Source organism: Dama dama, chromosome 15 (genome assembly GCF_033118175.1).
Source record: "Dama dama isolate Ldn47 chromosome 15, ASM3311817v1, whole genome shotgun sequence".
Taxonomy (NCBI): Eukaryota; Metazoa; Chordata; class Mammalia; order Artiodactyla; family Cervidae; genus Dama; species Dama dama.
The window spans coordinates 55,624,079-55,651,651 of record NC_083695.1 but is presented as its reverse complement, the minus strand read 5'-3'; the positions used below and the strand labels follow the sequence as shown (position 1 = coordinate 55,651,651).

The 27,573-nt window shown below is 40.6% G+C and overlaps 1 protein-coding gene across 15 annotated transcripts in view; it reads left to right on the top strand.

The window, feature by feature from the left end:
* Nucleotides 1-22,037, top strand: part of SGMS1 (sphingomyelin synthase 1) — a 331,989-nt gene extending 309,952 nt beyond the window's left edge. For all 15 annotated transcript variants that reach the window (XM_061162095.1, XM_061162100.1, XM_061162099.1 and 12 more), the window contains 3 exons: nucleotides 16,192-16,345; nucleotides 19,588-19,754; nucleotides 20,423-22,037. In XM_061162095.1, the coding sequence (XP_061018078.1) occupies nucleotides 16,192-16,345; nucleotides 19,588-19,754; nucleotides 20,423-20,602 (501 nt within the window). In that variant the 3' untranslated portion in view covers nucleotides 20,603-22,037. The remainder of the gene's footprint in view (nucleotides 1-16,191; nucleotides 16,346-19,587; nucleotides 19,755-20,422) is intronic.
* The last annotated feature ends 5,536 nt before the right edge of the window (nucleotides 22,038-27,573 follow it).

Genomic DNA, 27,573 nt, shown 5'->3' with positions numbered 1-27,573 from the left:
ACCAAAGGCTCACTGGTTCAAACCCCTCTGGAGTGGTGTTTCTCATTCAGAAGCCTCTCCCTCTGCCTTCTGCTCTCCGTTTCTATGTCCTGTATTGCTTAAGTGATTTGGCCAGTTTCCTTAATTTCTTGACCTTGTATTAGAAGTCAAAGAAAACTGCTTTGTTTTTACCAAAAAGTGATTTTCCTCTGATTCCGGGAGAGGGAGACCATCATTCACATAAGCATATAGATACAAGACCTTGTCGCAGCTTTGAAGTGCCCACTGAGGAAGTACTTGTGTGAACACCCCCCAAATATCTCTGCTTTCAGAAATGAACACTTGAAAGCCTCCTGGTGGGGAGGTTACAGCTCCAGGGACACTCCATCCTCTTTTCCACTGAACACAACCCACAATACAGGCCATGATGTCTGGAGCAGCTCTTTGATGACTCTGGAAAATGGTAGTGGGCAGAGTGGAGAAGGGAACTGAAATGAGAAGTGAGAAGAATCCAGCTGGGAGTCTCCTGTTTTTGTTACTCCTGCTTCTTCCTCTACCCTTCCCCCTCCCTTCACTCCTCCCTCTTCCTCCTTTTCCTCCTTCCTCTTCCCCCTCCTCTTGCCTCATCCTCCCCCCCCCCGCCCCCGCCTCTTCTGTTTTCTTCCCTTTTCTCCTGCCTGTACTCAAAGGTAGCATACATCTCAGAACTGCACAACTCCAAGGGACTTGAATGGAAGTTAACCTTGGGGCAGAGACCAGGAGAATTTCTACCAATTCTCTTGCAAACTATGCTAACATGTAGTGTGTACATCCTAGACTTTTTCTGTGCGTGTTGTTTTTTAACAGTGATACTTATACCAAACATTTTGTCTTTTCCTCTTGGTAGAAGAAAATATTTATGATATTTTACTTACTACATAGTCACCGTATACTTATTTTTGAGTAATTTATTTAAGTTATAATTATAGCCTAGTTCAGTGTGCTTAAATTGCTATAGTATACTTCTGAGTTACTTCACATTCTGGTTCATTAGGTCCTGAGAGGGTACAAACACGCCTCATTTTATTGAACTTCACTTTATTCAGTTCAGTTCAGTCACTCAGTCGTGTCCGACTCTTTGCGACCCCATGAATCACAGCACTCCAAGCCTCCTTGTCTATCACCAACTCCCAGAGTTCACCCAAACTCATGTGCATTGAGTTGGTGATGCCATCCAGCCATCTCATCCTCTGTCGTCCCCTTCTTCTCCTGCCCCCAATCCCTCCCAGCATCAGGGTCTTTTCCTATGAGTCAACTCTTCTCATGATGTGGCCAAAGTATTTTCAGCCTCAGCATCAGTCCTTCCAATGAACACCCAGGACTGGTCTCCTGTAGGATGGACTGGTTGGATCTCCTTGCAATCCAAGGGACTCTCGAGAGTCTTCTCCAACACCACAGTTCAAAAGCATCAATTCTTTGGCTCTCAGCTTTCTTCACAGTCCAACTCTCACATCCATACATGACCACTGGAAAAACCATAGCCTTGACCAGACGGACCTTTGTTGGCAAAGTAATGTCTCTGCTTTTTAATATGCTGTCTAGGTTGGTCATAACTTTCCTTGCAAGGAATAACCGTCTTTCAATTTCATGGCTGCAATCACATCTATAGTGATTTTGGAGCCCCCCAAAAATAAAGTCTGACACTGTTTCCACTGTTTCCCCATCTATTTCCCATGAAGTGATGGGACCAGATGCCATGATCTTAGTTTTCTGAATGTTGAATTTTAAGCCAACTTTTTCACTCTCCTCTTTCACTTTCATCAAGAGGCTTTTTATTATTTTTTTTCCATTTATTTTTATTAGTTGGAGGCTAATTACTTTACAATATTGTAGTGGTTTTTGTCATACATTGACATGAATCAGCCATGGATTTACATGTATTCCCCATCCCAATCCCCCCTCCCGCCTCCCTCTCTACCCGATCCCTCTGGGTCTTCCCAGTGCACCAGGCCTGAGCACTTGTCACATGCACCCAACCTGGACTGGTGATCTGTTTCACCATAGATAATATACATGTTTCGATGCTGTTCTCTCGAAACATCCCACCCTCGCCTTCTCCCACAGAGTCCAAAAGTCTGTTCTGTACATCTGTGTCTCTTTTTCTGTTTTTCATATAGGGTTATCGTTACCATCTTCCTAAATTCCATATATATGCGTTAGTATACTGTAATGGTCTTTATCTTTCTGGCTTACTTCACTCTGTATAATGGGCTCCAGTTTCATCCATCTCATTAGAACAGATTCTAATGAATTCTTTTTAATGGTTGAGTAATATTCCATGGTGTATATGTACCACAGCTTCCTTATCCATTTGTCTGCTGATGGGCATCTAGGTTGCTTCCATGTCCTGGCTATTATAAACAGTGCTGGGATGAACATTGGGGTGCACGTGTCTCTTTCAGATCTGGTTTCCTCAGTGTGTATGCCCAGGAGTGGGATTGCTGGGTCATATGGCAGTTCTATTTCCAGTTTTTTAAGAAATCTCCACACTGTTCTCCATAGCAGCTGTACTAGTTTGCATTCCCACCAACAGTGTAAGAGGGCTCCCTTTTCTCCACACCCTCTCCAGCATTTATTGCTTGTAGACTTTTGGATAGCAGCCATCCTGACTGGCGTGTAATGGTACCTCATTGTGGTTTTGATTTGCATTTCTCTGATGATGAGTGATGTTGAGCATCTTTTCATGTGTTTGTCAGCCATCTGTATGTCTTCTTTGGAGAAATGTCTGTTTAGTTCTTTGGCTCACTTTTTGATTGGGTTATTTATGTTTCAGGAATTGAGCTACAGGAGTTGCTTGTATATTTTTGAGAGTATTCCTTTGTGTGTTGCTTCATTTGCTATTATCTTCTCCCAGTCTGTGGGCTGTCTTTTCACCTTGCTTATAGTTTCCTCTGTTGTGCAAAAGCTTTTAAGTTTAATTAGGTCCCATTTGTTTATTTTTGCTTTTATTTCCAATATTCTGGGAGGTGGGTCATAGAGGATCCTGCTGTGATTTATGTCGGAGAGTGTTTTGCCTATGTTCTCCTCTAGGAGTTTTATAGTTTCTGGTCTTATATTTAGATCTTTAATCCATTTTGAGTTTATTTTTGTGCATGGTGTTATAAAGTGTTCTAGTTTCATTCTTTTACAAGTGGTTGACCAGTTTTCCCAGCATCACTTGTTAAAGAGGTTGTCTTTTTTCCATTGTATATCCTTGCCTCCTTTGTCAAAGATAAGGTGTCCATAGGTTCGTGGATTTATCTCTGGGCTTTCTATTCTGTTCCATTGATCGATATTTCTGTCTTTGTGCCAGTACCATACTGTCTTGATGACTGTGGCTTTGTAGAATAGTCTGAAGTCAGGCAGGTTGATTCCTCCAGTTCCATTCTTCTTTCTCAAGATTACTTTGGCTATTCGAGGTTTTTTGTATTTTCATACAAATTGTGAAATTATTTGTTCTAGTTCTGTGAAAAATACTGTTGGTAGCTTGATAGGGATTGCATTGAATCTATAGATTGCTTTGGGTAGAATAGCCATTTTGACAATATTGATTCTTCCAATCCATGAACACGGTATGTTTCTCCATCTGTTTGTGTCCTCTTTGATTTCTTTCATCAGTGTTTTATAGTTTTCTATGTATAGGTCCTTTGTTTCTTTAGGTAGATATACTCTTAAGTATTTTATTCTTTTTGTTGCAGTGGTGAATGGTATTGTTTCCTTAATTTCTCTTTCTGTTTTCTCATTGTTAGTATATAGGAATGCAAGGGATTTCTGTGTGTTAATTTTATATCCTGCAACTTTACCCTATTTGCTGATTAGCTCTAATAATTTTCTGGAAGAGTCTTTAGGGTTTTCTATGTAGAGGATCATGTTATCTGCAAACAGTGAGAGTTTTACTTCTTCTTTTCCTATCTGGATTCCTTTTACTTCTTTTTCTGCTCTGATTGCTGTGGCCAGAACTTCCAACACTATGTTGAATAGTAGTGGTGAGAGTGGGCACCCTTGTCTTGTTCCTGATTTCAGGGAAATGCTTTCAATTTTTCACCATTGAGGGTAATGCTTGCTGAGGGTTTGTCATATATAGCTTTTATTATGTTGAGGTATGTTCCTTCTATTCCTGCTTTTTGGAGAGTTTTAATCATAAATGAGTGTTGAATTTTGTCAAAGGCTTTCTCTGCATCTATTGAGATAATCATATGGTTTTTATCTTTCAATTTGTTAATGTGGTGTATTACATTGATTGATTTGCGGATATTAAAGAATCCTTGCATTCCTGGGATAAAGCCCACTTGGTCATGGTGTATGATTTTTTTAATATGTTGTTGGATTCTGTTTGCTAGAATTTTGTTAAGGATTTTTGCATCTATGTTCATCAGTGATATTGGCCTGTAGTTTTCTTTTTTTATGGCATCTTTGTCTGGTTTTGGAATTAGGGTGATGGTGGCCTCATAGAATGAGTTTGGAAGTTTACCTTCTTCTGCAATTTTCTGGAAGAGTTTGAGTAAGATAGGTGTTAGCTCTTCTCTAAATTTTTGGTAGAATTCAGCTGTGAAGCCATCTGGTCCTGGGCTTTTGTTTGCTGGAAGATTTCTGATTACAGTTTCGATTTCCTTGCTTGTGATGGGTCTGTTAAGATCTTCTATTTCTTTCTGGTTCAGTTTTGGAAAGTTATACTTTTCTAAGAATTTGTCCATTTTTTCCAAGTTGTCCATTTTATTGGCATAGAGCTGCTGGTAGTAGTCTCTTATGATCCTTTGTATTTCAGTGTTGTCTGTTGTGATCTCTCCATTTTCATTTCTAATTTTGTTAATTTGGTTCTTCTCCCTTTGTTTCTTAATGAGTCTTGCTAACGGTTTGTTGATTTTGTTTATTTTTTCAAAAAACCAGCTTTTAGCTTTGTTGATTTTTGCTGCTGTCTCTTTAGTTTCTTTTGCATTTATTTCTGCCCTAATTTTTAATATTTCTTTCCTTCTACTAACCCTGGGGTTCTTCATTTCTTCCTTCTCTAGTTGCTTTGGTGTAGAGTTAGGTTATTTATTTGACTTTTTTTCTTGTTTCTTGAGGTAAGCCTATAATGCTATGAACCTTCCCCTTAGCACTGCTTTTACAGTGTCCCATAGGATTTGGGTTGTTGTGTTTTCATTTTCATTCATTTCTATGCATATTTTGATTTCTTTTTTGATTTCTTCTATGATTTGTTGGTTATTCAGAAGTGTGTTATTTAGCCTCCATATGTTTGAATTTTTAATAATTTTTTTCCTGTAATTGAGATCTAATCTTGCTGCACTGTGGTCAGAAAAGATGACTGGAATAATTTCAATTTTTTTGAATTTACCAAGACTAGATTTATGGCCCAGGATGTGATCTATTCTGGAGAAGGTTCCATGTGCACTTGAGAAAAAGGTGAAGTTGATTGTTTTGGGGTGAAATGTCCTATAGATATCAATTAGGTCTAGCTGGTCCATTGTGTCATTTAAAGTTTGTGTTTCCTTGTTAATTTTCTGTTTAGTTGATCTATCCATAGCTGTGAGTGGGGTATTAAAGTCTCCCACTATTATTGTGTTACTATTAATTTCCTCTTTCATACTCGTTAGCGTTTGCCTTACATATTGCGGTGCTCCTATGTTGGGTGCATATATATTTATAATTGTTATATCTTCTTCTTGGATCGATCCTTTGATCATTATGTAGTGTCCTTCTTTGTCTCTTTTCACAGCCTTTATTTGAAAGTCTATTTTATCTGATATGAGTATTGCGACTCCTGCTTTCTTTTGGTCTCCCGTTTGCGTGAAATATTTTTTTCCAGCCCTTCACTTTCAGTCTGTGTCCCTTGTTTGGAGGTGGGTCTCTTGTAGACAGCATATATAGGGGTCTTGTTTTTGTATCCATTCAACCAGTCTTTGTCTTTTGGTTGGGGCATTCAGCCCATTTACATTTAAGGTAATTATTGATAGGTATGGGCCCGTTGCCAATTACTTTGTTGTTTTGGGTTCACGTTTATACAACCTTTCTGCATTTCCTGTCTAGAGAAGATCCTTTAGCATTTGTTGAAGAGCTGGTTTGGTGGTGCTGAATTCTCTCAGCTTTTGCTTGTCTGTAAAGCTTTTGAATTCTCCTTCATATCTGAATGAGATCCTTACTGGGTACAGTAATCTAGGTTGTAGGTTACTCTCTTTCATTACTTTAAGTATGTCCTGCCATTGCCTTCTGGCCTGAAGAGTTTCTATTGATAGATCAGCTGTTATCCTTATGGGAATCCCTTTGTGTGTTATTTGTTGTTTCTCCCTTGCTGCTTTTAATATTTGTTCTTTGTGTTTGATCTTTGCTAATTTGATTAATATGTGTCTTGGGGTGTTTCACCTTGGATTTATCCTGTTTGGGACTCTCTGGGTTTCTTGGACTTGGGTGGCTATTTCCTTCCCCATTTTAGGGAAGTTTTAAGTTATTATCTCCTTGAGTATTTTCTCATGGCCTTTCTTTTTGTCTTCCTCTTCTGGGACTCCTATGGTTCGAATGTTGGGGCATTTCACATTGTCCCAGAGGTCCCTGAGGTTGTCCTCATTTCTTTTGATTCTTTTTTCTTTTTTCCTCTCTGCTTCATTTATTTCCACCATTTTATCTTCTACCTCACTTATCCTATCTTCTGTCTCCGTTATTCTACTCTTGGTTCCCTCCAGAATGTTTTTGATCTCATTTATTGCATTATTCATTTTTAATTGACTCTCTTTTATTTCTTCTAGGTCCCTATTAAACATTTCTTGCATCTTCTCAATCTTTGTCTCCAGGCTATTTATCTGTAACTCCATTTTGTTTTCAAGATTTTGGATCATTTTTATTATCATTATTCTAAATTCTTTTTCAGGTAGATTCCCTATCTCCTCCTCTTTTGTTTGACTTGGTGGGCATTTTTCATGTTCCTTTACCTGCTGGGCATTTCTCTACCATTTCATATTGTTTAGATTGGTGTGTCTGGAGCAGCCTTTCTGTATTCTGGTGGTCTGTGGTTCCTTTTTATTGTGGAGGTTTCACCCAGTGGGTGGGGTTGGACGAATGGCTTGTCAAGGTTTCCTGGTTAGGGAAGCTTACGTCGGTGTTCTGGTGCATGGAACTGGATTTCTTCTTTCTGGAGTGCAATGGAGTGTCCAGTAATGAGTTTTGAGATGTGTCTATGTGTTAGGTGTGACCTTGGGCAGCCTGTATGTTGGCGTTCAGGGCTATGTTCCTGTGTTACTGGAGATTTTGCGTGGTATGTCTTGCTCTGAAACTTACTGGCTCTTGGGTGGTGGTTGGTTTCAGTGTAGGTATGGAGGCTTTTGGATGGTCTCTTATTACTTAATGTTCTGTGTAGTCAGGAGTTTTCTGGTGTTCTCAGGTTTTGGGCTTAAGTCTCCTGCCTCTGGATTTCAGTCTTATTCTTCCAGTAGCCTCAAGTCTTCTCCAGCTATACAGCACTGATAATAAAACTTCTAGGTTAATGGTGAAAAGATTCTCCACCGTGAGGGCCACCCAGAGAGGTTCACAGAGCTACATGAAAAAGAGGAGAGGGAGGAGGGAGATAGAGATGAGCAGGAGGAGAAAAAGGGGGACTCAAGAGGAGCGAGACAGATCTACGCAGTACTCTGTTCCCAAAGTGTTCTCCGTAGCCCAGACACCCACAAAGATTTACAGAATTGGATTGGGAAGAGAAGGGGAAAGGAGGGAAATAGAGGTGATATGAGGTAGAAAACGGAGAGTCAAAAGTGGGAGAGAGTAATCAACACACTCCTGAATAAAAATGGGAACTGAATATTGGATTCTTAAATGTCCAAAATTTATATCACATACTGAAAAACAAAGATTAAAAATCTAGAGTAGAGGTTAGACTCTTAAAAATACAATATTAAAAACAAAAACACAAAAAGTTTAGAAATATATATATGAAGTTCGGTTTAAAAATAGGGCTTCTCTTTTTTTTTTGCAAGGTTGGAGTGAAATGAAAATGAAAATTAAGGAGTAGTAGAGGAGTAATAGAGGACTTTAAAAGAAAATAAGAGAGAAAAAAGGAAAAGAAAAAAAAATTTTTTTCCTAATTAAATAAGTCATACAAATATATGAAAATGAAAGTTAAGGAGTAATGGGGGAGTAATAGGGAATTTTAAAAGAAAATAAAAGAGGAAAAATAGAAAAGAAAAAAAAATTTTTTTTTCTTTTAATTAAAAAAAGAAAAAAAGGTAAAAATATATCTAGGAATTTCTCTGGAGCTGTTGCGGTCAGTGTGGGTTTGGTTCAGTTTCAGATAGCTCCTTGCTCCAGCTTACACTTCTCGATATCTGTGGGCCCCTTCCAGTGTAGTCAGTGTTACCTACAGGGATTTTAATCTGTTGCACCGGTCCCTTCTGAGGCGGTTCCCTTTGTTTATTTGGCTTCTGTTTGCAGGTCTCTTCAGTGTCTAATTTCCACCCTGACACAGTTGGGCGGAGGTGGTCTCTTGTTCAGGTTCACTAGTTCAGTCGTGCTGCGGGGAAGGAGGGGCGCTGCAGACAGATATCGCTGTGTGTGGGTAGCACTCACAGTGTTCCGGCCACACTGGGTTGACCCCGCTCACGGGTGTGTGCTCTCCCCGTCTACGCTGCTCAGGCTCCCGGCTGCTCTATATGGAGCGGGCCCTGCGTTGCGTGCGGTTCCAGTTTTCGGGTACTCCACGAAAGCGCGGACTCAGTTGCGCCTGCGTTTTGTGCCTTCCCCGCCGGAGCAGCTCAGGCAGCCAGGAGCTTGACGGGTGCACTCTCCCCGGGTGCGGCGCGCCTTCTCCCCTCAGCGTTCCCAGCCTCAGTTTCCGCCCACGCCAGTCAGTCGGGTGCGTGTGCCCTGTGTTTAGCCACGACCCTCCCAGCTGATGTCGACCATCCAGAATCTCAGGAAGTCTTTGGTTAGAAACTGACAGCCTGTTTGCGGTGTGGTAGGGGATGCCTCTCTGGGACCGAGTTTGCCCCTTTCCCTTCCCCCCTGCCTCCTGCCTTCTGCCTCTGGCGGGGATGGGCTGGTCCGCAGCCGGCTAGCTCCTCTGGACTTGCTCGGTCCCTTTGTTCTGTGAACGGCCGGCAGTGTGTTCGGGCCGGTTAATTTTCTCTCTCTCTTTTGCTGTCCCACAGTTTAAGCTGCTATCTCACAAAGGCTCCCTCCGATTGCCCTCAGGGCACTCGGGCCCGGTCCTTACCCTAAGCAATGCCGCCCGCTTCTCTCCGTTCCGCCCCCACTTGCTGGTGGCAGGTGCGGGCGTCTGGGGTACTTTTCTGCTGGGAGTTGCTTTTAGGCATGTAATCTGTGGGTTTTATTTATTTTTCCTCCCAGTTAGGTTGCCCTCCGAGATTCAAAAACTTCCCCCAGACCCACCAGTGTGAGGGTTTCCTGGTGTTTGGAAACTTCCTCTATTAAGACTCCCTTCCCTGGACGGGTCTCCGTCCCTAGCTCTTTTGTCTCTCTTTTTATCTTTTATATTTTGTCCTACCTCCTTTTGAAGACAATGGGCTGCTTTTCTGGGCACCTGATGTTCTCAGTTGGCGATCAGAAGTTGTTTTGTGAAGTTTGCTCAGCGTTCAGTTGTTCTTTCGATGAATTTGTAGGGGAGAAAGTGGTCTCCCGTCCTACTCCTCCGCCATCTTGGCTCCTCCCCCAAGAGGCTTTTTAGTTTCTCTTCACTTTCTGCCATAAGGGTGGTGTCAGCTGCATATCTGAGGTTATTGATATTTCTCCCAGCAATCTTGATTCCAGCTTGTGCTTCTTCCAGCCCAGCGTTTCTCATGATGTACTCTGCATACAAGTTAAATAAGCAAGGTGACAATATACAGCCTTGAGTACTCCTTTTCCTATTTGGAACCAGTCTGTTGTTCCATGTCCAGTTCTAACTGTTGAATTTATTAGACTTTACAAATACTGTAGTTCTTAGAAGCTGAAAATTTGTGGCAATTCTGGGTTGAAGTCTGTCAGCATCATTTTCCAAGATCATTTGCTCACTTCATGTCTCTGTCATGTTTCGGTAATTCTCACAATTTTTCGAACTTTCTGTATTTGTTACGTGCTTTGTGGCCAGTGATCTTTGATGTTACCACTTGCTGAAGGCTCAGATGATAGTTAACATTTTTAGCAATAGTGTTTTTTAATTAAGGCCTGTTTTTAGACATAATGCTATTGCATACTTAATAGACGACTGTATAGTGTAATGTAACATTTTATGCACTGAAAACCTAAAAATTAGTGAAATTGACTGAACTGGAATATTCTATTACGGTGGCTTTTGAAGTATGGTTTTGGAGAAGACTCTTGAGAGTCCCTTGGACGGCAAGGAGATCCAACCAGTCCATCCTGAAGGAGATCAATCCTGGGTGTTCTTTGGAAGGACTGATGCTGAAGCTGAAACTCCAATGCTTTGGCCACCTGATGCGAAGAGTTGACTCGTTGGAAAAGACCCTGGTGGGAGGGATTGGGGGCAGGAGGAGAAGGGGACGACAGAGGATGACATGGCTGGATGGCATCACCGACTCGATGGGCATGAGTTTGAGTAAACTCCAGGAGTTTGTGATGGACAGGGAGGCCTGGCCTGCTGCGATTCATGGAGTCTCAAAGAGTCGGACACAACTGAGCGACTGAACTGAACTGAATTGAACCCGAAATATCCCCAAGGTCTGTCTGTAATCACAGCCAATCCTTGTGTTTCCAGTACTCACTCCCCTGGCCCAAATTCTGAATAGCAAGGGAACAGTTATTTAACAATTCCCATTTAGGTTGTTTCCAGTTTGTTGGTTTTATAAATGCTGTTTTTCAGAAAGGTTTTCTTCCTTTCCGGATCATTTCTTGGAGGTAGATGCCTAGAAGAGTTAAGCACTGACTCACACACAAGTCTTGGCTGTTTGGATTGCTGGTCAACATTGATGATTATTTTTGCAGAGGATTTTTGCCAGTTGTAATAAATATATTACTCCCAGGTTGATGACGAGCAAATTGAGGATGAGAATGGTTCGGCTGCCCAGGATCAAACACCTGATGGGTAGAAGAGCCATGATTTTAGCTCAGCTTGTTGGCTTCAGAAGCCACTCTGCCTGTTCCTCTCTGCATGCTGGCTGGCTGGCTGGCGGCTGCAGTCACCACATTCATTTCCTCCTCTTAAAGGAGCCTGTTTGAGAAGATCAGTGACATCACCTGTGCCCCACCATTGGCTCTTTACTTAGCTTTCCTAATTCAATATAGAAAAGAATGAGCTCCTCTTAATGTTAATTTTTATTTCTATTTGTTTGATAGAGCCAGGGCCTTCAGCTGGTCACATCCTCTGTCCTTTGATAAATTTTGGTTCCTAAATGGTCTTATTTACTTGATTTATATGTGCTGTGTACATGATAAAGATGTTAACTTGTTTCTGTTCCAGTTGTTTTGTAATTTGTCTTACAGTTTATTTGCTTTTCTAAAGCATAATTAAACATTTTAATGTAGCTATAATCATCCATTTTCTTGTCCTGTTGCCCTCTGAGCTTAAGAGATTTCCCCCTTGCAGAGGCTTGACAATCACAGATAGATATTTTTAAAAAGAAAGCGTACATGGGGATATTAAGGGTACTTGTAAGAAATGCAGCAATTTGGGGCTGTTTTTCCTCAAGGCCATATCTACCTCATAATCTCTCGCTCTCTTCCTACTCATACAGTTTCCCCACAGACATTTTCCTGCGAAAATGGGAAGGCAGATTTGGGGGGGATGATGGTGCTCAAGGATATCATTTATAGTTTTCAGAACACAGAGGGAGTTTGGGAAGGGCAATTTGAAATAATGTAAAATGAAGAATTCCCTAAGCCTTTTTTACCATAATTTTCTACTGTATATTATCCATTCTTATGACAGAACTAGACAAAGCTTTCAACATAAAACTTCCAGAAAATTTTTATCATGTTTTTACATGCACACAATCTAAGAAGCAAAATTGTTTTACACTACTTGTTATGGAAAACAGTAGTCCTCAACCCTCATCCTAACCCTATTCCTCTATTCCAACCCACTTTCCTACTTTCTTGCAACTCTGTTTAACTAAATCTCATGGTATTAATGTTTACCTTCATTTCCCTTTTTACAGGATTTTTTGTGTATGTGCTTATCCTCGGGTGTCTAAGTGACAGGGCAATGCTGTTTCTTTATCATTTCTAATACAAGCAGTTACCCACTTCCTGCTGGTGAAGGTCAGGATTTAGAGTCCTGTAACTCTGCACCCCCACATCCACCAGCTTGCATGCATTCAGTGCCTTTTCCTTGCCTTCTTTCCCTCCCGAACCAGCCCACTACCAGAGTTTAATGCTTCTTACTTTATCTCCCCAGTGTAGTTTTCTGTCTTTGATTTAACTGAATATTCAGTACTTACATTATTACAGTTTTGTAAATGCTATTCATAGCCTAGTCATATACTTTCCTATAATTACTTTTCCTTTTCAACACAATATTTTTTTTCCTACAGAGTTGGTAATTGCCTTGCTTTGTGTTCTGTTAGTTTTCTGTGTACTTACTTCTCCCACCCCCAACCCACGTTATGACTCAGTCCAGCCCCAGGATTGGGTGTCCTGTTAGGGAGGGCTCCCTCTCTAGGCCGGAGCTCTCAATCCTCCCTTTTTTTTTAGCATCCTAGCAAATCCCATTTCTTCTTTTTTATGTTTACTCCTTTGCATTGTAGAGTGTATATTCTGTAATTTCCTGCAAGAAGAGTCATAGGTGGTAAACATTTTGAAATCTTATATATGTGAAATGACTTTAGTTTATCTATCCTTGATCTATTCTTTAAGTTTATGCTCAGTTAATAATAATGGGGCTTCCCTGGTGCCTCAGTCGCTAAAGAATCTGCCTGCAGTGCAGGAGATGAGGGTTTGATCCCTGGGTCAGAAAGACCCACTGGAGAAGGGAAATGGCAACCCACTCCAGTATTCTTGCCTGGGGGATCCCATGGATTCCTGGCAGGCTGGCAGGCTGCAGGCTACAGTATACAGGGTGGCAAAAGAGTTGGACATGACTTAGCAACCACTACCACCACCACCACAGTTAATAATATGGCTGGGTATAGAATTCTAAGTTGAAAATCATTTTCCCTCAGAATTTGGAGGCATTTTTCTGAAGCCTTTTCTTTTCTATTACTGCTTTTGAAAAAGCCTGATTCTTAATCTTTCGTGTGAAGCTTGTTTTTGATCTCTGGCTGCTTTATGGTCTCTTGTTAACCCCAAGTTTCTGAAGTTCCTAACACAGCTGAGTTTAGCTGTGTAATCTGTTTGCTTCTATTGAGCTGGGCTTTCATTGATCCCTTGCAGTTTAGAAATCCGTTTCCTCTATGTGATATGTTCAATATGATGTCCTTAACTAGAAATCTTGATCAGTTTTTAAAAGGGAAATTATAATGAAACATGCTTCCCAGAGCCTGAAATATTATCATTTAAATGTCAAAGGGGGTTATGGTCATTAAATTGGCTGACCAGAATTTAAGAGAGTGCTGACAAACGTAGAATACAGACAGTCACGTATTTCATTTGCCAGAGCAAATAACAGCTTCAGTGAATAAGTTGTTCTTGCCATTGATTGCTCTAGTATCCAGTCTTTCAGAGAAAGATAGATTTATTTATAAACTTTTATTGAAAGGAAAAACATACACTTCTATTTTTCTGGGCTACAAAATCACTGCAGGTGGTGATTGCAGCCATGAAAGTAAAAGACGCTTACTCCTTGGAAGGAAAGTTATGACCAACCTAGACAGCATGTTAAAAAGCAGAGACATTACTTTGCCAACAAAGGTCCGCCTAGTCAAGGCTGTGGTTTTTCCAATGGTCACGTATGGATGTAAGAGTTGGACTATAAAGAAAGCTGAGCACCAAAGAATTGATGCTTTTGAACTGTGGTGTTGGAGAAGACTCTTGAGAGTCCCTTGGACTGCAAGGAGATCCAACCAGTGCATCCTAAAGATCAGTCCTGAGTGTTCTTTGGAAGGACTGATGTTGAAGCTGAAACTCCAATACTTAAGTCAGCTCTTCTCATCAGGTGGCTAATTTGAAAAGACCCTGATGCTGGGAAAGATTGAAGGCAGGAGGAGAAGGGGATGACAGAGGAATGAGATGGTTGGATGGCATCACCGACTCAATGGACATGAGTTTGGGTAAACTCATGGGAGTTATTGTTGGAGAGGGAGGCCTTGCGTGCTACGGTCCATGGGGTCGCAAAGAGTCGGACACAACTGAGCAACTGAACTGCACTACCCATGTAATTTCAGAAGGTTGAAAGTACATTCTACTCAGTCCCTAGCTTTAGTTTGGTCCCCTAAAATCACGTACCCCCCAAAATTCACTTATTTGATTTTCCAGTGTCCACCTGCTTTAGCTATTAAGTCAGCAGAACATTTATCCTCTAGGCCAAGGGTCCTCAACCTCTCTGATCTAGTGCCTGATGATCTGAGGTGGAGCTGATGTAATATAATAGAAATAACATGCACAATAAATGTAATGTGCTTGAATTATCCTGATACCATCCCCGGTCCAGGGAAAAATTGTCTTCTGTGAAATTGGTCCCTGGTGCCAAAAAGGTTGGGGACTGCTGCCCTAAGCCAAGTGTGTGAAATAGATCTTTGAATTTTTCTCAGAGTTTTCCCCCCAAATGTCACTTAAGGTGGTAAATCAGTCAATGTTTATCAGTGTAAAGAAAAGTACTTAGTAACTAACCATGACATGGTTGGATGGCATCACTAACTCGATGGACATGAGTTTGAGCAGGCTTCAGGAGTTGATGATGGACAGGGAAGCCTGGTGTGCTACAGTCCATGGGGTCATGAAGTGGGACACTACTAAGCAACTGAACTGAACCATGTGCTAACACCTGCCGTAAAAAGAACTCACATCTAAGGAGAGCTCTGAAGCTGCATGCTTCACCTCTAGGCCCACAGTCTTCCGGGGGCCATCAGAACAGCAGTGAACGTTGAGCAGGCACACTTCATTAGGGGGCGTGGGGGGTTTTACACGTCCTAATGTAAATTTGTAAAGGAAAAACACTCCAGTATCTCCTGTAGTCTCAAATCCCCTGCTGAATAGTTCTATAACTAGATGTATGGGCTTTTACCTCCAAACAAGCAAATGTCTCTCTATAAGTCCATTTTGGCACTGTCTACCTGGAAATAGCATCAGATCCCACAGGTTAAAGGCTCAGTCTCACACCAAATGCCTCCCCCTCCCCACCCACCCACCCCCCGACTTCAGAATGCTAATTGCTGGTTCAGACTGTTGCCTGTACTGCTTCTCGGCTAGCTATAAATTGGAGGTTCCTATGACCCCCTCCTTGGAGTCGGTTAATTTGCTAGAGCTTCTCACAGAACTCAGGAAAACATTTTACTTACAGTTGCGCAGTTTTTTAAGAGTATAACTTAGGACCAGTCACATGAACGAGACATGTAGGGTAAGGTATATGGGAAGGAGTGTGTACTGCACTCCCCACATCTTCACATGTTCACCAGCCTAGAAACTCTCCAAACCCCATCCTTTTAGATGTCTGTGGAGGCTTCATTATATAGCCATGGTTGATTAAATCACTGGCCATTGGTGATTCACTCAGCCCCCAGCGTCTTTCCCCTCCTTGGAGGTGGGAGGAAGTGGGAATGAAATTCTAACCCTCTCGTCACCTGGTTGGTTCTCCTGGCAATCACCCCCTATCTTTCGGGACTTTCCGAAAGTCACTTTAAACTCAGGAACATGAACCCAGGTGTGGTTGAAAGGGGCTTTTATGAATAACAAAAGACTCCTTTGACTTCCCAGGTGGCACTAGTGGTAAAGAACCCACCTGCCAATACAGGAGACGTAAGAGGTGCAGGCTTGATCCCTGGGTCAGGAAGATCCCCTGGAGGAGGGCATGGCAACCCGCTCCAGTATTCTTGCCTGGAGAATTCCATGGACAGAGAAGCCTGGCGAGCTGTAGTTCACAGGGTTGCAGAGAATCGGACATGACTAACGTGACTGAGCACGCATGCAGACACCTTTATCTCGTCTCTCTTAGGAAGTTGCAAAGGTTGTAGGAGCTCTATGTCAGGAACAGGGATGAAGATCAAATATATATTTCTTACTATAAATCACAGTATGATAAAACTTAATTCTGAACACAAGTTGTAATCATGGCATACTTGTATGTGGGTTAGTAATGAGTCTGATTTCCTCTTCTCCCACCAGCTTTTTGGAGACTGGGAAGCCCAGCTGCGGAGGATAATGAAACTCATCGCTGGCGGCGGCCTGTCCATCACAGGCTCCCACAACATGTGTGGAGACTACCTGTACAGTGGCCACACGGTCATGCTCACACTCACCTACCTATTCATCAAAGAGTGTAAGTCTGGAGTGGCCTTCTGTGAGAATTTCCTCACCTGCTGTTTCCCATGGTTTCTGGAAAGTCCACAGGAGCAAGATGGGATCTCGGGAGGGCAGCCCCTCATCTCACTAGCGTGCTCACACCCAGCAGGCACCCAGGGAAATACATGTCACAAGTACCTGTACTTCTCGGGGGAAGTGTCTCATTTCCTTAGCTGTCAGCTGTGGTATCAGGGAGTTTTATGACTGCTGGAAGGAGCCAGAAGGGAGGAGACAAAATTCCAGGCCTGGCTGGATGATAGTAGATGTTGTGTTCACTTGGCAGCCATTTTTCAGGCACTGGGCGCTGTACCATCTGCTCTAAAGAAGCTCATGGGGATTGGTGGTGTCTCTTCCCTCAGGCAAGCTCTGGTCTCAGGGAAACTAAATGATGCAGACATTAAATGGGAAATTTCTTTAAAAAATGTACTTAAAATATTTTATTATGAAACATACAAAAAATAATATTACAGGTACCCCTGTATGCTGCTCAGATTTAATATAAGTATTTGTCATAGCTGTTTCAGATGACCTTTGTCAAAGCAAAGGAAATATATACTTTATATATATTTCTTGTTATTAGTATATATTAATATAAATAATTATAACAGGTATTATTAATATATAATAATAACATATTAATATATGTCTAAAGTTTTTCATTCCTTCCCCCTCCCGTTTTCCTCTGTTATTTCTCAGGTGTGTTTTAGTCCTTTCTCTACTTGTAGAAAATTCCATTGTCCTCAATATTCTACCATTAGAAATAGTCTCAGTGAGCTTTATCTGGGCAGTTCCCATGAAGAGCAACAAGAGAAACCAGGCTGTGGGTATCACAGAGGAGGGACACCCTTTGCATTCTGGAGGTATTTGAGAGCCTGTGGCACCTGTTGGAACGTCAGTGTGGTTGGAATTCAGGGAGGTGGTAATAATGAGAATTGAAAAGTGAACTGGTGAGTAGGAACCAGATTGTGAAACATGCCTTGAGTCACAATAAGGAGTCTGAATTTGCATTCTGACAGACATGAGGTGCCCATTGAGAGGTTGTAACCACTGGGGCAGTGTAATCTGACTTGTCCTTTAGAGAGGGAGAACCCACTCCTGTAATGACTCACAGGATGGATTGGGGAGGGCAGAACAGGAGTCAAGTTAGCAGGCTGGCTGCCGCTATAGTCCAGGAAAGAGATGGGAGTGGCCCAAGCTATCAGGATGACATTGGTGTGGAGAGAAGTGGGGGAAACGGGGAGAAATTCACAAAAAGGAGTCTGCAGGTAACAGGATTGATTGTGGGGGTGCAGGGGACAGGTGATGGACTGAAGGGTGAAAGCCCAATTTTGGTCTTAAAAAAACTGGGATGGGGAACACAGGAAGAGAAGAGAAGACGTACTTCGGGGCGCTGAGTGATAAGAGAGACCGCAGGTGCTCTGCTTGTCCTTAGTAAGTGACCAGATAGAGTGGATTTGAGCAGTGTCTGTTCGGAACTGTCAGGGCCTGATGTGGCCCTGGTACTGGAGTGTAACTGGGCATGGAAAATGGGCACAGAACAGGCCTAACGTCAGCAGCCCTGGGAGCCAGCAGCCCATGCTGGTTGGTCCCTGAAATACTTCAATGGGGTTAAGCTTTATTCTTGAAGATGAGACTGTAAACCAAGTTGGATGACGTGGGTCACAAACTGATTCTGAATCCTGGTGCTATCACTTACTCACTCTGTGACCTTGGGAAAAACCTCTGATCTCTATAAGTCTTAGTTTCCTCATCCTTAGAATCAGGTACTGATAGCTCCTTCATGGCTTTCCCAGTGGCTCAGCAGATAAAAAAATCTACCTGCCAGTTCAGGAGACACAGGTTCAGTCCCTGGGTCCAGAAGATCCCCTGGAGGAGGAAATGGCAACCCACTCCAGTATTCTTGCCTGAGAAATCCCATGGACAGAGGAGCCTGGCGGGCTACGTCCATGGGGTTCCAAAGAGTCAGAGATGATGGAGCAGCTAAGTCACACACACAACGCCTTCATCAGTGAGGGAGAGGTTGTGAAAATTAAAGCAGATGGCATATGGGGACACTAACAGAGGAGCTGGGAGAGTGAACAGCAGCTGCTCTCTGTTGTTTTGTTATGGTATCAAATACAACTCTTTCTGGAAAGGGAACATGGAGCCCTGTACACACACTAAGACCTCTGCCCCAACCCCTGACCATGCCATTTAAAACTGCAAATGTCCCTCCCTTCACCGTCTCTGCTGCTAATCCCGCTTTATCTTAAATTCAGAGCATTTAACACCTTCTAACATAGAGTATAGGTTACTTGATTATAATTATTATTTATTGTCTCTTTTCATTGCTGGGAAGCGATCTCCCCACAAAGGCAGGCTGTTTGCCTGTGACCTTAGTTGATCCCAAGATCTAGTGACTAGATCTTGTCCTGGCTACATTGTAGATGCTTAATAAATAGTGGGTAAATGAATGACTGATACTTGGACCCTCTGAGAATCCTATAAAAGGCTAAACTGTCTTCCCCAGGGTGAGGAGGGTAGATCACATTCAGACAACATTTTTGCCTCACGTATCAGATCCTCTGAAGCCCATTCATGGAGAGTACATGGTAGAAGGGCCTACACCAGTAGAGATTCTGAGTCTCCCATCAAGTGACTTCCCAGACACTGTCCTGCCCTTGGGAGTGGACCTGGGCTAGAATTCCTGGTCACTTGGATTCTCTTATTTGTATTTGAGAAATGGACACCTCAAAGACTTAAAAAGTAGCATATGGTTGCAGAGCTGGGAAAGCAAATAGAGTGGTTGTATCAATTATAGTTGTCTAGTCTGTGTATAAGGATCCATAGACCAAAAGGTATTGATTTTTGTACAGAGCATTAACCCCATATTATTTCCAGGTAAATTTAATTATCAATAGACAGTTTTGTTTTTAATGGAGTGTGATGCATTAACCTGTCCTTGTTTGTCCTTTGAAACTGTATTTATGATTATATGGGTCAAGTAATAATCACATATAAATTACTGTGGCTAATAAAATCACTTGATGAAATAAGCTGCTTCCCTTCTAACCTTGGTTACATGGACGCCAAAGCCCTTGGATTTGCCACCCTAAGCAATCTGTTTTCAGAAGGAAAGATCCAAGGTAATTGGATTCAGCATGAATAGTTGAGGCGTGGTTGGGTGCCCTTCGTCATACTTGACTAATAGTACTCTTCTTGCAAATTTCTCCTTTGCAGATTCCCCTCGACGACTGTGGTGGTACCACTGGATCTGCTGGCTTCTCAGCGTGGTGGGAATCTTCTGTATTCTCTTAGCGCATGACCACTACACTGTGGACGTGGTGGTGGCATACTACATCACCACAAGACTCTTCTGGTGGTACCACACTATGGCCAATCAGCAAGTGAGTTTTTTTCCTCCTTTGGTGTTAACTCCTAATGCTCTTGACTAGCTGTTGCTGGTGTGGCAACAGGGGGAGTCAACTGAGACTATATTGTCTCCTGATCCACTTCTGAATCAAAGCTGAACCAGAAATGTGTTTCTATAATGACATAGGAGACGGCATCCTTCTAGAACAAGTATCACATTCTCATCGTCCCTGAAAAATACATTTTTAAGCTGTGCCCACCTCTTGCTTGATCTTGCATTCCTACCTTGTTTTCCATCTTGGGCCCCTCACCAGCTTAATACTTAACATTTAATTAAGTCTTTCCATTTTCATCATAGGAGAGTAACTAAAGCACTAATTGAAGTATTTATTTATAGACAAGAGACTTAAGTAAGCCGCACGTTTTCCATGTACTCCTGGCATTGGAGTTGTTTGTTTCTCTGCTAGAGAAACAGGTGTGGTCTAGTTTGCAGTTGGTTACAGAGTGTAGAATGGTGGTGTGCGTGTGAACCTGAGGCCATAAAGGTGATCAGGGGCTGGATCTGGGGGCCTTTGTGGATTTCAATATGGAAAATATTTGAACCTAAAGTGAAAAATTATGAGAATCATGTGTATGTTCCTATCGGGGCTGAAACAATCAGTTGTTCGTCCTGACTCGGTTTTCTCTTTCTGTGTTCTCTTAGGTGCTAAAAGAAGCTTCCCAGATGAACCTCCTGGCCAGAGTGTGGTGGTACAGGCCATTTCAGTACTTTGAAAAGAATGTCCAAGGAATTGTACCTCGATCTTACCATTGGCCCTTCCCCTGGCCGGTAATCCACCTTGGTAGGCAAGTTAAATACAGCCGACTGGTAAATGACACATAACAGCTCTACATGGTGGAGAAAAGAGGAACTGTCCGAAGTGCTAAGAACTCCATGAGAGAAGATGCCATAAAATAAACAACTCCCCTAATCCTATTATCTTTCAACAATTACCTTGACTTAACCTATTGAGTTACCTGGTCAGCACTGTGATCTTTTTTTCTCTCCAAAGGACCTGCGTTGGACAACAATAAAGAAAACTCAACCTATCATACACTGTACACATTTCCTGTTCATAAGTTTGGGATTTACATAATCTGCGACCACCATGTTCCTTTGTATATGATGCAACAGCATAAATGTAAGGTTTTATATCATCAGTTCTGGTCTTTCCAGTTACATCTGGAAATAAAGCGTATTATTTTCTTGGGAAAACATACTTTTCATATCTCTTGCCCCAAAGATTGGGCTGTAAGCCATTTTCTAGCAAATGTCTCTATGAAGGTTTCTTAAGTACCTGAATGGGGTTCGATTCTGAAATCTTTCTACCTGTTGCACCGATATTCAAATAAAAATGACAGACACAGGAAGGTTTGGTAACTTTGGGTTTTGTAAAAATCAGCAGAGACAGTGTGTCAAAAAGTGCAAAAAAAAAAAAAAAAAGATTCTGTTATAAAGTGATTTTCTAAGTATTTCCTAACTTTATTTTTCAAAATGATGTTATGAAAACCAAATTTAAAGATTTTTACATGTCAGAGAACAGAGAGTTAAAATTTAAAAATGCTTCTTGGGAGAGAAATTTGTCTATGTTTCTAGTGCCTTTCTTGTCTTGATTGTATGGTCAGTAGGCAATCTTCAATGTTTTTATTTAAAATAAATATTCCATGAAAATATAAATGTATGTATACACTACTAAATTTTGCATTTATAGCTAAATTCAATCAGAAGACTGTTTATGGTTCTCAAACTGCTATGATTTAAAGAATGGGGGAATTAATTGGAAAGTCAGAGCCTGTTCCCATATTGTGAGCAGGTGGCGATGACATGTACCACTTCAATTATTTTACCATCTATTTGGTAGTTCGATTTTAACTATACAATGAAAACAGCCATGAATACTTTGTTTTTAAAAAGAGAGTTTTGAAAATGATCACTTAACTAAAACTTGAAAGCTATAAATTAGTTCTCCATACTCTCATGACAATTTTGTTGGTGAACAACAAAAAAGAGATCTATTTCTTTAAAATATATTTGTGCAGGAACTGCATGTAGTTCTAAGTTTTACTCCTAACAGAAGTATGTTTGGGGAAGTATTCTATTCTATACTTGCCAATGTGGAGAACAAAATAGTTTTTTAAGGATGAAGAAGTATATATATCCATTCTGTATTTTATGTGCAGCAGAATTATCTTCCGTAGGGTTTTTTTGTGTATTCACAAGGTGATATTTGTATTGTAAAACAATAATGGTGAAGGAAATAAAAAGGCTTTTAAAATTTTGTTTGTTTTAAATCTTTGTAAAGTTATTATTCCAGAGAGTATACTGATTATCTTAACAGCTTACCTAGATCATAAATTAATCAAGATGCACTTTTTAATAAAAACTGATACTTAAAGAAATGTCTGCTCTTTCTAATGTATTCACATTCTTCACAAGAGTCATAAATGAAATCCTTGAAGCAAGATGTAGAAACAAGTTTTGGCATTTCCTCAGAGTTTGTTTGAGAGACGGCCTTTATAATCATGTTTCTTTTCCCTTGAGATTCCTTGAAATGTACTCTAAACTTCAGTATAACCTCTACAGATAGCATGTATTTTTAAAAACATAAGAAAAGACTCACAGCTAAGTTCAAACTGCAGACCACTGTTTACCAATAATTTTCAATTCTCCAGTTCTCAATCAAGTCGCTTACTTCCCCCCCGCCCCCCATAACTGAAAGTAATATAAGTTTTTCAGTTTAGATGGAAAGGGAAAGTAAATTCCAAAATGAGAAATACGGTCATAGTACTTTGAGAATCAATGGTAAGAAAAACTTTTTAAAGAGAAAAAAAATATGTTATTCTTGATGTGGGAAAAAAATGAGGATGTTAACCGTGGAAACCTGTTCATGTGAAGGGAAGCTGTTGTCTTAACCTGGGAAGCTACAGCTGTAATAATAGAAAGATTTCCTGCGTGGGACCAGATGCCGTATTTTAAAAAGGTAAGTAACTTGAATGATGAAAATGAATTCTTGACATATGCTAAAAACAGCATTTTTTCCCCTAAATCAAAAGTTATATTAAAAAAAATCATTACTTTAAGTTTACCTACTACATTTGTACCAAGAAGTTCCCTTAATGGTTGTACTTCATGCCTGGCTGTGTAGAATCATGAATTGACGTATCTTGTGGCTCTCAAGTTTGCTGCAACTTTCAGGTAGAAAAAGAGAAATCTTATGTTCTGGAGAATTGTACTACACTTGATAATGAGTGCCAGAATGAGGACATGTGCTTTTCTGTGCTTTGGTTTAGTAAGCCAGAGCCCTGGACCATAGCTTCTTTATCTAACACTCTAAGAGTTAGGCAATTCTCAAGCATTATCTTGTTAACCCTTACAGCACCACAAGGTTCCTTATTAACCCCATTTTATGGAGGTTGATTTAAGTATGTTTAATAACTTTCCCAAGGGCATGCAACTGATAAAACTCTGATTGAAGTTCAAGTTTTCACCCACTCCTCGACACCCTCTCCACCCACATACTGTGAGCTTTCATAAATTCAGCAAGAGTCCACAGTGAGAGAAATCTGACTCTGGTGGTCAAGCTAAGCAGAGTGACTTACTGTGAACCAAGTACCAGGAACTTCACACCCTGAGGTAGAGAGACTCATTTTGCCAGTTTCTGATTGTTGTGTTTGTTTTATTTGTATCCCAAGCAAAAACCAAAATTGATAAATATGACAAGTATCTCGAAATTATAAATATTGTGTAAAATGAGAGTGCCTGCTAGCTTTCTTTTTGTTTAAGTTTTTATTAGAGTATAGTTGATTTATAATGTTGTTTCAGCTGTACCATAAAGTGAATCAGTTTTACATGTATTCACTCTTTTTTAGATTCTTTTCCCACATAGGTCCTTATATAGAGCCTATGGAGTAGAGTTGCTTATAGAATACAGTAAGTCCTTACTAGTTACCTATCTTATATCTGTATATGTCAATCCCAATCTCCCAGTTTCTCTTATCTCTCCTCTGGTTTTTTCGACATCTGTGACTGTTTCTGTTTTGTAAGTAAGTTCACTTGTACCACTTTTTTAGATTCCACATATAAGCAATATCATCTATTTGTCTTCCTCTGACTTCCTTCACTCCATATGACAATCTCTAGGCCCATCCATGTTGCTACAAATGGCATTATTTCATTCTTTTTTATGGGTGAGTAGTATTCCATTTTATATATGTACCATATTCTTTATCCATTCCTCTGTCCTCTGTGGATAATAATTTAGGTTGTTTCTGTGTCTTGACATTGTAAATAGTGCTACTGTGAATGCTGGGGTGCATGTATCTTTTTGAATTATGGTTTTCTCCAGATACATAACCAGGAGTGGGATTGTTGGATGATATGGTAGTTCTCTATTTAGTTTTTTAAGGAACCCCCATACTGTTCTCCTTAGTGGTTGTACCAATTTACATCCCACCAACAGTGTAGGAGGGTTCCCTTTTCTTCACACCCTCTCTAATATTTATTGTTCGTAGATTTTTTTTGATGATGGCCTTTCTGACCTACTTGAAGTGAAACCTCATTGTAGTTTTGATTTGCATTTCTCTAATAATTAATGATGTTGAGCACTTTTCATGTGCTTTTTGGCCAGCCATGTCTTCTTTGGAGAAATGTCTATTTAGATCTTCTGCCCATTTTTTGAGTGAAGGTTTTTTGTTTTTTTTTTTTTAGCTGCATGAGCTGTTTGAGATTAATCCCTTGTTGGTTGCTTTGTTTGTAAATATTTTCTCCCATTCTGTGGGTTGTCTTTTCATTTTGTTTATGGTTTCCTTTGCTGTGCAAAAACTTTTAATTAGGTCTCATTTGTTTGCTTTTATTTTCATTATAGTAGGATGTGGTTCCAAAAAGATGTGCTGTGATTTATGTCAAAGAATCTGCTTTTACTTTCCTCTAAGAGTTTTATAGTATCTGGCCTTACATTTAGGTCTTTAATCCATTTTGAGTTGGTTTTTGTGCATGGTGTTAGAGAATATTCTAATTTCATCCTCTTACATGTAACTGTCCAGTTTTCCCAGCACCACTTACTGAAAAGACTTGTCTTTTCTCCGTTGTATGTTCTTGCCTCCTTTGTCAGCCTGCTAACACTAATTTGACCACCACTATACAAAAAGTCAGGTTTTCAATTAACTGGGAAATGGGATGTGCTCCTTGGAGCCCTTCATATTGACAGACTTTTTCTCTTTTTGGTGGGGAAACTCGTTTTGAGCAAATCAAAGCTGCTGTCTTGAAATTCTGCTTATCAGCATCTTCACATTCTTGTCTGTCTGCTGGCCCAGAGAGCAAATAAGCAGAAACTTAAACAATGCCTGTCTTCAGAGGGCCCAGACTCCAGCTCCCACAGGAGGGCAGAGATGGGCATGATGAGTGAGAGCTGGACTAAGTGAGGGGAAGTGACAAGGAAGAAGGCTGGAGTTGGGCCCCAGAGGATGTAGATGGTTCAGAGAGTGGCTGAGGCGGCAGCATTCCAGCAAGGCACAGAGGACGTTGCGAATGGCTCTGGTTTGCTCTTGGTGAGAAGAATGAAGTGAGGATTTATGTAAGAGTTCCTATTTATCGTGTGTTTCAGAAATCCTGTTAATTCTTGAGCCCTGATGTGGCACAGTGGTATGGTTTAGCGTCAAATGATTGAGAAAATACACACTTATGAATTAGAAACGTCCTCAAGAGAATTTGTGGTTTATTAATCACAATAGCATATATGGACTATTTGGTCAATGGGAATAGTACTTATTTATAAGAGCCATTATTCCATTAACACATCAAGGTTTTTGTGTGTAAAGATTTGAGGATCTCTTGAGACTTCTTGGGGAAAGCTTACCCCAGAGATTATAAGGCAGAGTTCAGTGAAATAGGCAGAGTCCTTTTTTTTTTTTTTTTCAAAGTTTAGCAACAACAAAAAAAAAGGAGTGCAGATCCAGAGGCCTGTGTAACCTGGAGTGTCATGGTTTCTGAGTCAAAGGTGTGTGGCTACAAGGAGCAGGAATGGCATTTCAGCTAAGGGTAAAGAAAGGCTCCAACACCCAAGAGGAGCCAACCCAGGGTCCCCTCTTAACCCCATGGTGGCCCAGAACCACACAAATGTTGATGTTTTGTTCTTAGGTGTACACATACTAGGGCTGTTTTCATTTTGTTAGAGAACTGACTCCTTTATTTTATTTTATTTTTTTTTGAGTTTTTTATTTTGTATTGGGGTGCAGCTGATGGGCAATATTGTTATAGTTCCAGGTGAACAGCCATACATATACAGGTATCCATTCTCCCCCAAAGTCCCCTCCCATCCAGGCTGCCACATAACATTGAGCAGAGTTCCATATGCTATAGAGTAGATCCTTGTTGGTTATCCATTGTAAATATAGCAGTGTGTACATGTCCATCCCAAACTCCCTAACTGTCCCTTCCCCCTGGCAACTATAAGTTTGTTTTCTAAGTCTGCGAGTCTCTTTTTGTTTTGTGAATTCATTTGTGTCATTTCTTTTTTAGATTCCACTTAGAAGGGATGTCATACAGTATTTCTCCTTCTCCGACTGATTTCACTCAGTATGACACTCGGTTCATCCATGTTGCTGCAGATGGCATTGTTTCATTCTTTATAATGACTGAGTAATATTCCATTGTATATATGTACCACATCTTCTTTATCCATTCCTCTGTCAGTGGACATTAAGGTTGCTTCCATGTCTTGGCTGTTGTAAACAGTGCTGCAATGAATATTGGTCACCCCTTTGTTATATCATCTGTCATCTCTCTGTTTATTTGTTCAGTCTCCCAGTCATGTCCGACTCTTTGGGACCCCATGGACTGCAGCATGCCAGGCCTCCTTGTGCCTCACTGTCTCCCAGAGTTTGCCCAGTTCATGTCTATTGCATAGGTGATGTCATCCAGCCGTCTCTATCTTTATTCCTGATCATTTTTGTTGTTGTGAAGTCTGTTTTGTCTGAAATTAAGATAATTTAAGATAACAGAGCTTTCTTTTGACTAGTGTTTGCATGGTAGATCTTTCTCCACCCCTTGATCTTTAGACTCTTTGAGTCTGTATTTAAAGTGGATTTCTTATAGACAGTTTATGATTGTTTTAAATGTATTTTGATTCTCTGCCTTTTAATTAGTGTATTTAGATCTTTCACATTTAAGCTATTATATATATATATATTTGAATTGATATCTACCAAGTTCTACTTTTTATATTTGTACAGCATTTTCTATTTGTTTAGTCAGTAGCTTCTCATTTCTTTTGATGAGTACCCTTTTTTTAGTTTGAACTAATACAAATTCTAAATATTTTTAATCTGGTAACCCAACATTTTCCCTGTGTGAATAGGAAATAGCAAGGGTGGTTTTTTTTTTTTTTAATCTCTTTAGATATCCCAATCCATATTATTTCCAGCAAAAACTTCAACCATGATATCACACTTGCCTTTATTTCCCAACTAGAGCTGTGTCCAATTCCTCTCTCTTGAATTACAGTCTTAGATGGACTAGTTCTTAGACATAGGAAGGCACATTCAGATATAAAGCCAGGGTGCTTCCTAAAAGGACATGAATCATTTAGGTCATTGTTAGAGTAATCTAATCTAGAGACATCCTGATTTTAACAGTCTGCTGTAGTCATACTTTCTCTAGAAACCCTTAATGTGACCATCTACTTTTGTGCCATTTTGGAATAAAAACCATGCAACCATGGACTCTGAAGACCATCGTGGGTTGTGTGGGTACCTACTTGTTTATGGAAAGCGGAAAAAACCTTGTGGGGCAGGAGTAGAGAAAAATAACAGGTTCAA